General features: G+C 43.6%; 1 protein-coding gene across 12 annotated transcripts in view; it reads left to right on the plus strand.

Annotated features, from left to right (window-relative positions):
* LOC105493144 (inositol hexakisphosphate and diphosphoinositol-pentakisphosphate kinase 1) overlaps positions 1–11,719 on the plus strand; it is a 54,696-nt gene extending 42,977 nt beyond the window's left edge. For 11 of the 12 annotated variants that reach the window (XM_071066990.1, XM_071066992.1, XM_071066991.1 and 8 more), the window contains 2 exons: positions 5,746–5,859; positions 9,673–11,719. In XM_071066990.1, coding sequence (XP_070923091.1) covers positions 5,746–5,859; positions 9,673–10,487 — 929 coding nt within the window. In that variant the 3' untranslated portion in view covers positions 10,488–11,719. Of the gene's footprint in view, positions 1–5,745; positions 5,860–8,895; positions 9,016–9,672 lie in introns of all 12 variants that reach the window. The other variant, XM_071067002.1, reaches the window with a different exon arrangement.
* Positions 11,720–12,659: the final 940 nt, after the last annotated feature.

A 12,659-nucleotide genomic window follows, 5' to 3' on the forward strand; every position in this document is an offset into this window, starting at 1 on the left:
CTCGATCTCCTGACCTCGTGATCCACCCAGCTAATTTTTAAAAATTTTTGTAGAGACAGAGTCTCACTTTATTGCCCAGGCTGGTTTTGAACCCCTGGCCTCAATGACTCTCCCGCCTAAGCCTCCCAGAGTGCTGGGATTATAGATGTAGGCCACTGCTCCCAGCCTGAAATAACATTTATATACAGTTATTCATTGTGACATTATTTAAAGTGGCAAAATATTGGAAATGACTCAGAAGTTCTTTAGTGCAAGAGTGGTTGAAAAACTGTGGTATGTCCACTCAATTGAATACTATGCATCTGTTAAAACTAATGAGGAAGCTCTATATGATCTGATATGAAGTAATCACCAGGATATATTATTAAGTGAAAAAAACAAGATGTAGAAGACTGTTAATAGTATGTTATCTATATTGTAAGTAGAGAGGGGAAATAAAGAAAAAAAACATATGTATTTACAAAAAAATACTTGCTAGAGGCCAGGCATGGTAGCTTACACCTGTAATCCCAGCACTGTGGGAGGCCGAGGCAGGCAGATCACAAGGTCAGGAGATTGAGACCATCCTGGCTAACACAGTGAAACACCGTCTCTACTAAAAATACAAAAAATTAGCCTAGCGTGGTGGCGGGCACCTGTAGTCCCAGCTACTCAGGAAGCTGAGGCAGTGAGCCAAGATGGCACCACTGCCCTCCAGCCTGGGTGACAGAGCAAGACTCTGTCTCAAAAACAAAAAAATGAAAATAAAGATAAAAATAAATTTTAAAAACTTGCTAAAAGTATAAACCAGAAACAAAATTTATTACCTCTAGAGTTAACAACAGGGAATGGGGCTAAAGGGCATGAAGGAAACAGTTTCTCTGAATATGCCTTTTTATATATCTTTGACTTGTGAGCCTATAAATGTTTTTTGAAATACAAAGTTAAATCAAAAAATAAAAGAAGCAAAACCTAAAATTGCAAAAAAAAAGAGAAAGAAATGACCCTAACTGTATATCAAAATAGTAACATAACCACACAGGTAAAATAATTTTTCAGATAACTTTAGAATATTTTATCAGTTCTTTGGTGGGACAAAAAGAACTATAATTGTAATCCTTATTCAGTAGTTTAATTGTTAATAGTGACATTGATACTACAGTGATATTGATACTATGTATATAGTGTATGAATACGTATATTATATATATACACATTATAGAGTAATGCAAATAAGGAATTATGTTCCTGTTGTTAGGAACCAGGATTTTCAAAGTAAGATAAATTAGATAGAAGTATAAATTCAAAAGATTTAAAAATACCGTAATGATAAATATGAATTGGAAATATCAATATGATTTCTGGTTTTTAAGTGCTTTTTCTAGTACTATGCATTGGCAAATGTAACATGAGCTCCTTTAGCAACTAGATTTTGGTCTCTATGTACCATTCTCCACTAAAAGTAACCAGGATTCCATGGGGAAATAACTTGATTTTTGGTCTAGAGCAGGGTTTTTTAAAACTTTTTAAAAATTACTCTCCATCCCAGGAGTTTTTTTTAGAATTTTTTTCCCTGGTTACCTCCTACCACATGAAAATTTAACACCACAGATATATCATATATCTGTTTACGTATTGTGACCATTTGGTGGACCATAAACCATTGGAATAGCTAAGATTTTTTTACCCCCACCAAAAACCAGTTTTGTTTAGAATGCATGGTTGAGGGCAGAGAAAGCCCAGGATGATCTTGCAGCATGTTGTAAAGGAAAGTAAGGAAGCAGTCAACCCCAAAGAGGCTCCCAGTGACCAAAATTGGGACAATTTGAGCATTTGAGAGAATAATTACTATAGTTGATTAAAGTATGCTGAATGTAGCTACTCAGGAGGCTGAAGTGGGAGTATCACTTGAGCCTAGGAGTTTGAGACCAGCCTGGGCAACATAGCTAGATCTTATCTCCAAGAAAATTAAGAAAAGTAGCCAGGCATGGTGGCACACACCTATAGTCCTAGCTACTCAGTAGACTGATGTTGGAGGATTGCTTGAGTGCAGGAGTTTGTGGCTGCAGTGAACTATGCTTGCATCACTGCATTCTAGCCTGAGTGACAGAGTAAGACCCTGTCTCTAAGAAAAAAGAAACACACACACACACACACTGAATATATATAATAAAAATCCACAAGCTCATAAAGAATGAAAACAAGAGCTGGGTGCTGGGTGAGGTGGCTCACGCACCTGTAATCCTAGCACTTTGGGAGGCCGAGGCAGGGGAATCACTTAAGTGAGTTCAGGAGTTCAAGACCAGCCTGGGCAACATGGTGAAACGCCATCTCTACAAAAATACAAAGATGAGCTAGGCATTGTGCTATGCACCTGTAGTCCCAGCTACAGGAAGCTGAGGTTGGAGGATCACTTGAACCTGGGAGTTTGAGGCTGCAGTGAGCTGTGATTGTACCACTGCACTCTAGCATGGGTGACAGAGGAAGACTCTGTCTCCCCCCAAAAAATTAAATAAATAAAACAAATTAATACTCATCCGTCACTACTGGAGAATATTTTTCACACTCTCTGAAAACCAATTAAAGGGAAATAAATATTCTGCCTTTTCAGTGAGAACTGTAGTTCAGTATAATCAAATAGTCCCATTTGCAGAAGGAAAGTTCTTTACGGAAAATATGCCAGTTGATGGTGGAGAACTAGACGTTCCTCAAAGGATCACTCCTGATCAGAAGGGGAAAACTTCACAGTGAGATCTTGTTGGTGCCACCTTAACCTAGTTAGTAAACTTAGCCTTACTTATAATGGAACAATGAGACAATATGCCTCCACTGTGATGCAATATACAGTACATGGGATCACCTCTTAAAGTATTCTTAACAAAATTATTTAAACTAAATCAGCTAAGTTAGATCTAATTTCCAGTTAATAGGAAATACAAGGGATAGTGAAATAAGTTAAATGATTTTATGTGGAAACAATCAGACAAGTCCAGAATGTGGGACATGACCTTCTGCAAAGACAACTGGCCTGTTCTTTCTTCTTTTCTCTTTTCTCTCTCTCTTTTTTTTTTTTTTTTTTTTGAGATGGAGTCTTGCTTTGTTGCCCAGGCTGGAGTGCAGTGGCATGATCTTGGCTCACTGCAACCTCCACCTCCTAGGTTCAAGGTTCAAGTGATTCTCCTGCGTCAGCCTCCCGAGTAGCTGGGATTACAGGTGCCCACCACCACGCCCAGCTAATTTTTGTATTTTTAATAGAAATGGGGTTTCTCCATATTGGCCAGGCTGGTCTCAAATTCCTGACCTCAAGCAATCTACCCACCTCGGCCTCCCAAAGTGCTGGGATTACAGGCATGAGCCACCATGCCTGGCCTTCTTTTCAAAAAGTTACTATGGGCTGGGGATGGTGGCTCACACCTGTAATCCTAACACTTTGGAAGGCTGAGGCGGGCAGATTGCTTGAGCCCAGGAGTTCAAGATAAGCCTAGGCAACATGGTAAAACCCATCTCATCTCTACTAAAATACAAAAAATTAGCCAGGAGTGGTGGTATGTGCCTGAGTCCCAGCTACTCAAGGGGCTGCGGTGTGATGATCGCTTGAGCCAAGAGGTAAAGACTGCAGTGAACTGGCCAGGCGCAGTGCAGATCACAAGGTCAGGAGATCGAGACCATCCTGGCTAACATGGTGAAACTCTGTCTCTACTAAAAATACAAAAAAAAAAAATAACCAGGCGTGGTGGCGGGCGCCTGTAGTCCGAGCTACTCAGGAGGCTGAGACAGGAGAATGACATGAACCCGGGATGCGGAGCTTGCAGTGAGCCGAGATCGCGCCACTGCACTCCAGCCTGGGTGACAGTGAGACCCTGTCTCAAAAAAGTTACTATGAGAAAAAGGAGGCCGGGCGCGGTGGCTCAAGCCTGTAATCCCAGCACTTTGGGAGGCCGAGATGGGCAGATCACGAGGTCAGGAGATTGAGACCATCCTGGCTAACAGGGTGAAACCCTGTCTCTACTAAAAAATACAAAAAGCTAGCCGGGCGAGGTGGCGGGCGCCTGTAGTCTCAGCTACTCGGGAGGCTGAGGCAGGAGAATGGAGTGAGCCCGGGAGGCGGAGCTTGCAGTGAGCTGAGATCTGGCCACTGCACTTCAGCCTGGGCGACAGAGTGAGACTCCGTCTCAAAAAAAAAATAATAATAATAAAAAAAAAGAAAAAAAAAGAAAAAAAGGAGAGGCTGCACTATTCTAGATTAAAAGAGGCTTCAAAGACATAAGATGCAGTGCATGGTTCATGTTTGGATGCTTTTATAAATGACATTTGGGGGAATAATTGGGAAATTTTGAATATGGACTGGATATTGAATAATACTAGGGAATAATTTTTAATTTTGTTTAGCTTGTTAATGGTGTTTGGCTATGTTGGAAAAAATTCTTTATGTATATCTTTCCTTGTTTTTTTTTTTTTGAGATAGAGTCTCTCTGTGTTGCCCTTGGTGGAGTGCAGTGGCACAATCTCTGCTCACTGTACAACTTCTGCCTCCTGGGTTCAAGTGATCCTCGTGCCTCAGCCTCCCAAGTAGCTGGGGTTACAGTCATGTACCACCACACCCAGCTAATTTTTTTTCTTTTTCTTTTTTTTTTTTTTTGAGACAGAGTCTTGCTCTATCGCCTAGGCTGGAGTGCAATGATGTGATCTTGGCTTACTGCAATCTCTGCTTCCCGGGTTCAAGCGATTCTCCTGCCTCAGCCTCCTAAATAGCTGGGATTACAGGCATGCACCACTATACCCAGCTAATTTTTTATTTTTAATAGAGACAGGGTTTCACCATGTTGGTCAGGCTGGTCTTTGAACTCCTGACCTCGTGATCTGCCTGCCTCGGCTGCCTAAAGTGCTGGGATTACAGGTGTGAGCCACTGCGCCTGGCCTTAATTTTTATATTTTTAGTAGAGACCTAAACATGGTTTCTCCATGTTGACCAGACTGGTCTTGAACTCCTGGCTTCAAGTGATCCATCCACCTTGGCCTCCCAAAGTGCTGGTTTACAGGCATGAGCCACCACACCCAGCTGGAAAAAATTCTTATATTTTATTATTATTATTATTCTTGAGACAGAGTTTCATTCTGTGCCCCAGGCTGGAGTGCAGTGGTGAGATCTCAGCTCACTGCAACCTCTGCCTCCCAGGTTCAAGCCATTCTTAAGCCTCAGCCTCCCGAATAGCTGGGATTACAGGCATGTGCCACCATGCCGGCTCATTTTTGTATTTTTAGTAGAGATGGGGTTTTGCCATGTTGGCCAGGCTGGTCTCGAACTCCTGGCCTCAAGTGATCCACCTGCCTCAGCCTCCTAAAGTGCTGGGATTACAGGCATGAGCCACTGCATCCAGCCATTTCTTATATTTTAGAGATGCATTTTGAAGTATTTAGAGGTGACATGTTTCATAATGTCTATCATTTATTTTAAAACACTTTAGCATGCAGAAATAGATGAAACAAGTATGGCAAAAATGTCAATGTGTTAAATCTAGGAGACGGGTATATGGGCATTGGCTGCACCAGTCTTTCAACTACTTTTTAAAAATATATGTTTGAAATGTTCATAATATAAAGTTTAAAAAATTGAAAATGGTTTGGTTGAAGGGTCCCCAGGAAATGCTATTTCTCAGCCAAGGAAGGGTAAGTTGGCTTTGACTTATGTTAAGAACCTATGGCTCCTGGATTCTTCCTCAAATGTCTTTTTTTCTTCCCTCTCCCTTCACCCTACCTCCTTTCCAGCCCTCTTTGATTCCATGCACAGCAGCCAGGCCTCAGATAACCCATTTTCTCCACCACGTACTCTTCATTCACCTCCCCTGCAACTCCAGCAGCGCTCTGAGAAGCCCCCTTGGTGTAAGTAATCCTTTTGGAACTGCCTAGACAAAAGTCAAGAAGAATGGAGTGATTGGTGAATGAGGGGCCTGTTGCATGAGGTAATAGAAGGTGAGGGTTGAACGACCAGGAGTATTCATTCTGGGAAGCAGTCTCATCTGCCATTTCTAAGATGAAAGGAGAATCTGTTTATTCTCTCTTTACCTCTGTTCTCCATGTTCCTTCTATTTCATTGGAGGGAAGCTTTTCTGCAGTATTAGGAATAATTTTTTTTTTTTTTGAGAGATGGAATTTCGCTCTTGTTGCCCAGGCACGATCTTGGCTCTCCACAACCTCTGCTTCCCGGGTTCAAGCGAGTCTCCTGCCTCAGCCTCCTGAGTAGCTGGGATTACTCAAAGGGCCCTTTGGGGAAGAAAGAATGGAGACTTCATTCTCCTTTGATCCCTATTTGATCTCTACAGCTTTCTCTGGTAAAGATGACTAGCAGACAACTTAGATATTTAGAAAAGCTGGGAGCAGGAGGCCGGGCCCAGTGGCTCACGCCTGTAATCCCAGTACTTTGGGAGGCCAAGGCAGGTGGATCACGAGGTCAGGAGATCAAGACCATCCTGGCTAACACGGTGAAACCCCATCTCTACTAAAAATACAAAAAATTAGCCGGGCGTGGTGGTGGGCACCTGTAGTCCCAGCTACTCGGGAGGCTGAGGCAGGAGAATGGCGTGAACCCGGGAGGCAGAGCTTGCAGTGAGCTGAGATGGTGCCACTGCACTCCAGCCTGGGGGACAGAGTGAGACTCTGTTTCAAAAACAACAAACAAACAAACAAACAAACAAACAGAAAAAGCTGGGAGCAGGAGAGACTAGAATCTGCTACTTATTTTTACATGACCCTTCTCTCTGTTGTCTGTTTTCAGTTTTTAGTTTAAGTTGAGGTGCTGCTTTTTCCCATCTCTTGTTTATTATCTATAATCTATCACTAGTTGTTTTTGGTAACAATGTGAACAGTGGAGCCACACAGAATTGTTAGAGTGACCATAGAGAGGAGGCGCTACTGGTGGTAATTGGAGGTGGGGATGTGGGCCAGAGGCACTGGTGAAGTATCATCCTGCCTCTGGGGAATAACTGAAATCAAACATGCCTTTCATTATTTTACTTGGATAGGACTAAAGTAAAGATTCTTACTTCATTCAGCATTGGACTTAACAGTTGTAGAATTTTGCCCTTTTTCTGGCACCCTGTTTGAAGAAGAAACTTTCCTCTCTGACACCAAGAATTCCTCCCCTGAATTTCAGATGATCCTACACTCACCTTGCCATTGCTCTTTTTACCTGTTTCCTGGAGGGTTTATGAGTTCTGTGCCCCTGGAAATCTTACCCTTCTCCCTCTTCTGTTTCTGTTTGACCTTTTTGATTTGCCTGAATCAGACCACTAGCAGGATATTAAGGCTACTTCTTTACTTGGGTAAAGCTCAGCTTACATCTTTTCTTTTTCTTTTTTTCCATCTAGTATCAGATTTTTGACTCAGTATCAGGTGTGTAGCCTCACTGGTAAACATCTTCTTTCGGGTCTGTATATCTGCACCAGAAATAGGCTCCACATCTCTTAAAGGCTTGTTGGTTCAAAACCATGATCTTCTCTTTTTTTTTTTTTTGAGACGGAGTCTTGGTCCAGGCTGGAGTACAGTGGCGTGATCTCGACTCACAGCAACCTCCACATCCCGGGCTCAAGTGATTCTCTTGCCTCAGCCTCCCGAGTAACTGGGATTATAGGCACATGACACCACACCTGGTTAATTTTTATATTTTTAGTAGTGACGGGGTTTCGCCATGTTGGTCAGGATGGTCTCGAACTCCTGATCTCAAGTGATCCACCGGCTCAAAGTGCTGGGATTACAGGCGTGAGCCACCGCACCTGGCCTCTTATTCTGCTTGAAGCATGCCTCCTTTGATTATTATTATTATTTTTTTTGAGGTGGAGTCTTGCTCTGTCATCCAGGCTGGAGTGCAATGGTGTGATCTCAGCTCACTACAACCTCTGCCTCCCGGGTTCAAGTGATTCTCCTGCCTCAGCCTCCTGAGTAGCTGGGATTACAGGCATGTGCCACCACGCCCAGCTAATTTTTTTTTTTTTTTTTGTAGTTTTAGTAGAGACAGAGTTTTACTATATTGGTCAGGCTGGTCTCGAACTCCTGACCTTGTGATCTGCCTGCCTCGGCCTCTCAAAGTGCTGGGATTACAGGCGTGAGTCACTGCCCCCGGCCCCTCCTTTGATTCTTTACAGAAGTGAGATAACTAGCACACCTTCAACTCAATGATGGATTGAGCCTTTGTAGGCTCAGGTTTACCAACTTTTCGAGGTTTCCTTCAATGGCAATATGTTCCGATGTCCCCTTTTCCCAGAATCTGTCATTATTGATACCATAGTGCTTTAATATATCGTTATAATATTATCAATAAAAATGATTTTTACCAAGGGAGAAGTAGGTTAGTCCCATACTAGAGGTCAATGAAGCAGTAGCAGATGGAGTAGGAATCATCCCACAGTGTAATTGAAGACTCTGAGGTCTTTATTACACTACTGTCAGGATCTAGGAAATCAGTTTTTTAATGTTTTCTGTGTATATAATTTGCACAAGCCTGTAACATTCATTGTATGTCCCAAGACTTACAAGAGTCTTAACCCTGGATCCATAGATGTGGTTTCAGGGTAGAGTCTATGAGCTTCAGGAATCACACGTAAAGATTAGTGTGAATATTCTTATATACATTTTTCCTGGACGTTCATTAGCACCTCAAAGGGGCCACTGACCCCTAGAAAGGTTAAGAACTGCCATGTAGAAATTCCATGGCCGTCTTCCATTTTTGGGTAAACCATTTTCTTTTTTTTTTTTTTCTGAGATGGAGTCTTGCTTTATCACCCAGGCTGGAGCACAGTGGCATGATTTCAGCTCACTGCAACCTCCACCTCTGGGGTTCAAGTGATTCACCTGCCTCAGCCTCCTGAGTAGTTGGGATTACAGGCAGCCGCCACTATGCCTGGCTAATTTTTGTATTTTTAGTAGAGACAAGGTTTCGTCATGTTGGCCAGGCTGGTTTTGAACTCCTGACCTCAAGTGATCTGCCTGCCTCAGCCTCCCAAAGTGCTGGGATTACAGGCGTGAGCCACCGCACCCAGCCAGGTAAACCATTTTCTTTCCTATTGTTCTGATTTACATGGTTTTTCTACATTCTCCTGCCAACTTATCATTTGGGCTATAAATAATGATTACCTCTGCCCCAGAAATACATTGATTGCTTTAAAGAATGATTCTTAACAGAAGGTATACATCAGAATCAACTGGGAGTGTTCCAACAAAATTATATTGCCTTCATCCTCCTCCCTCCTCCAAGCTACACCTTTACACTAAACCTATAGAATTAGAATCTCTGGAGTTGAAAACTGGAAATTAGCATTTAAAAAAATTTTTCATGATTTTGATTATGAACCACTGGGCTAAAGTATTCATATTCTTCCAAAGTAGGAATGAGAGGCCTTGGGAACTTGGAATTCTGATGGGAGTGTATTTGTGAAAGAACCAGATGAAGTGGGTCTTAGCACTCTCTCCTGAAGTCTTATACGTACCTTATTGTTACTCTCAAAGTATACATTAGGCCAGGGTGACAGTTCTTGAGCTAAGCAAACTTAGGAGTCTCTGCTTAACTTAGGAAGAATTCAGACACTCTTCCCTCAAGACGTAAGTAGCATAGGCCAACCATTCTAGCATTTGAACTATCTGCACAGGGTACAGCCTACTCTTCCAGCTTCTCTGACTTGATCTCTTGACTTTGCTTTACAGACAGCAGTGGCCCTTCTAGCACTGTGTCCAGTGCTGGTCCTTCTTCCCCTACTACAGTAGATGGTAACTCCCAATTTGGCTTCAGCGATCAACCCTCCCTAAATTCACACGTGACTGAAGAACATCAATGCCTTGGGCTGCTCCGGGAGACCCCTGGGAATGGAGCACAAGAGCTCTCCATAGAAGGGAAACAAGACATTTTTGAACCAAATCAGTCCCCACAGGTGCCACCTGTGGAAACCAGCCAGCCATACGAGGAGGTGGCTGAGGAGGTCAGCCAGCCATGTCAGGAGGTCCCTGACATCAGCCAGTCATGCCAGGACATTTCTGAGGCACTCAGCCAGCCATGTCAGGAGGTCCCTGAAATCAGCCAGCAATGCCAGGAGAACCATGACAATGGTAACCACACATGCCAGGAGGTCCCTCAGATCAGCCAGCCGTGCCAGAAGGCCAGCCAACTGTGCCAGAAAGTCTCTGAGGAAGTTTGCCAGCTATGTCTGGAGAACCCCGAGGAGGTCAGCCAGCCATGCCAGGGGGTCTCTGTGGAGGCTGGCAAGCTGGTCCATAGGTCCCACGTAGGGGTTGGTGGCTTGGTCCAGGAAACCCCTGTAGAAGTTGGCAGCTCAGCTGAAGAGATCCCTGGGGAGGTCAGCCAGCCATACCAGGAGTTCTCTGTGGAGGTTGGCAGGCTGGCCCAGGAGCCTTCTGCGATCAGTCTGTTATCTCAGGGCATCCCTGAGATTGATAAACTATCCCAAGAGTTCCTTGAGGAGATTGATCTGCAGGCCCAGGAGGTCCCTGAGGAGATAAATTAGAAGTCCTGGGTGGTCCCTGAGGTGATCCATCAGCTGCCTGGAGAGGGTATTCCTCAAGCCCAGCATCTATCTAGTGATCCAAACCCTCAGAGCCAGTCTCTAGCCCATGACCAGCACTCACCCCTTCCACCAGCAACATGTGATTAATTTTCTCATTAGTGGTGTCACACTATACCAGCCATTTGAGCCAGCAACCTTTTCTGTTGGCTAACTCACTGGCCAGCTCTCACCAGCAGTGTCTGGGGAAGTAGTTCTCTTGGTATGAAGCATACCTGTGCCAGAGCTGTGCTTAAGGAGGAGCCAGTTTTAGGTTCAAAGAAGCCATTGGCTCTTCACCTAACCATTAGATTTGAATAGGATTTCCTTGGGGTGGGTTGGTCTCTCATTACCCAGCCTTCTCTGAGCATCCTAGGAAATCATAGATTGTTAAAGGAAATGCTGCTTCATCTGGGGACAGCAAATGCAAAAGAGGGGACTCTAGGGTCTTCACTTTTCTGGGGAAATAGTCACGACTTCTCAAGGTATGCTTAGACCATATGTGCATTCGGGGGACTCTTGTCTTTGCCAGCACTCCTCAGGTGAGCCCGGGATGGCTATCTGAAATGTATGGAAAATACAGTCCCCTCCCCAAACATCTGTCATGGCCACTAAATCTTTAGACTTGCCTTATAGATCTTTCCATATCATCCCCAAGTGCCCCTTCTGCCTCAGTCCTGTTCCTCTGGGCAATAGCTCTAGGGAAAAGTAGGTATTAAACTGCTGTACAAAATTCAAAGCAACTACTTAAAATGCTCTAGAGGATTCTTAGCCAGTCTGTGAAACTGGGCCTCCCTCTGTGGTGGGCTGTTTGGCTTAGGAGATGCTGTAGTAGTAGAGATAATCAGGTTCTATTTTAAGCAATGAGCAGAGATCAGTATTGTACAGATACAAGCAAAGGTTTAATAAATAAATATAAATATATATATACACATATAGATGTGTGTGTGTGTGTGTGTGTATATATATATATATATTTCTGTAGTTGTGCCAGGGACAGACTGGCCAAAGACCAAACACTCCAGGGTCCCCAAGAAATTTGTCCTTATATCATTGTATCTGAGGGCCAGATATGATTATGAAGCTTTTTCCAAAGATCCAGGGATGGGAATGGGAGTGGGTAGGAGGGGTAATACGGTCATTGGAGTCAGGGGCCGGAACATTATGAGTGCTCAATAAATATGAAATAATGAGAATGATGGTGATGGATGATGGTGATGTCCTTGTGAATTCAAGAATGAATATGGGCTGGGCACAGTGGCTTATATCTGTAATCCCAGCACTTTGGGAGACCAAGGCGGGCAAATCATGTGAGGTCAGGAGTTGGAGACCAACCTGGCCAACATGGTGAAACCTTGTCTCTACTAAAAACACAAAAATTAGCCAGGCATGATGGTGGACCCCTGTAATCCCAGCTATTTGGGAGGCTGAGGCAGGAGAATCACTTGAACCCTGGAGGCGGAGGTTGCAGTAAGCTGAAATCACACCAATGCACTCCAACCTGGGCAACAAAGCAAGACTCTGTCTCAAAAAAAAAAAAATATATATATATATATATATATGTATGTGTGTGTGTGTGTGTGTGTATATATATATGTGTGTGTGACTGTGAGTCAATTGTGTCTATAACTGATCTGAATCAGTTAAAAGCCATTATAATTGAGCAGGAATGGGCTGTAAAAATACAGAGATCAAGCATCCAAAAATAGACTATAAAAATATAGAGGTCAGCTGGGCACGGTGGCTCACACCTGTAATTCCACCACTTTGGGAGGCCAAGGTGGGTGCATCACGAGGTCAAAAGATTGAGACCTTCCTGGCCAACGTGGTGAAACTCCATCTCTACTTAACATATAAAAATTAGCTGGGCATGGTGGCGCATGCCTGTAATCCCAGCTACTCAGGAGGCTGAGGCAGGGGAATTGCTTGAATCCAGGAGGTAGAGGTTGCAATGAGCTGAGATCGCACCACTGCACTCCAGCCTGGCGACAGAGTGAGACTCTGTCTCAAAAAAACAAAACAAAACAAAAAAAAAAACAAAAAAACCCCCCAAAAAACAAAAAAAAACAGAGATCAGGCATCCCAAGAGGTGCCTATAGCAGTTAACCCACTATCTCAAAAGGTTTGTTTGTTTTT

This window comes from Macaca nemestrina, chromosome 7, assembly GCF_043159975.1.
Source record: "Macaca nemestrina isolate mMacNem1 chromosome 7, mMacNem.hap1, whole genome shotgun sequence".
In the NCBI taxonomy this organism is placed as follows: Eukaryota; Metazoa; Chordata; class Mammalia; order Primates; family Cercopithecidae; genus Macaca; species Macaca nemestrina.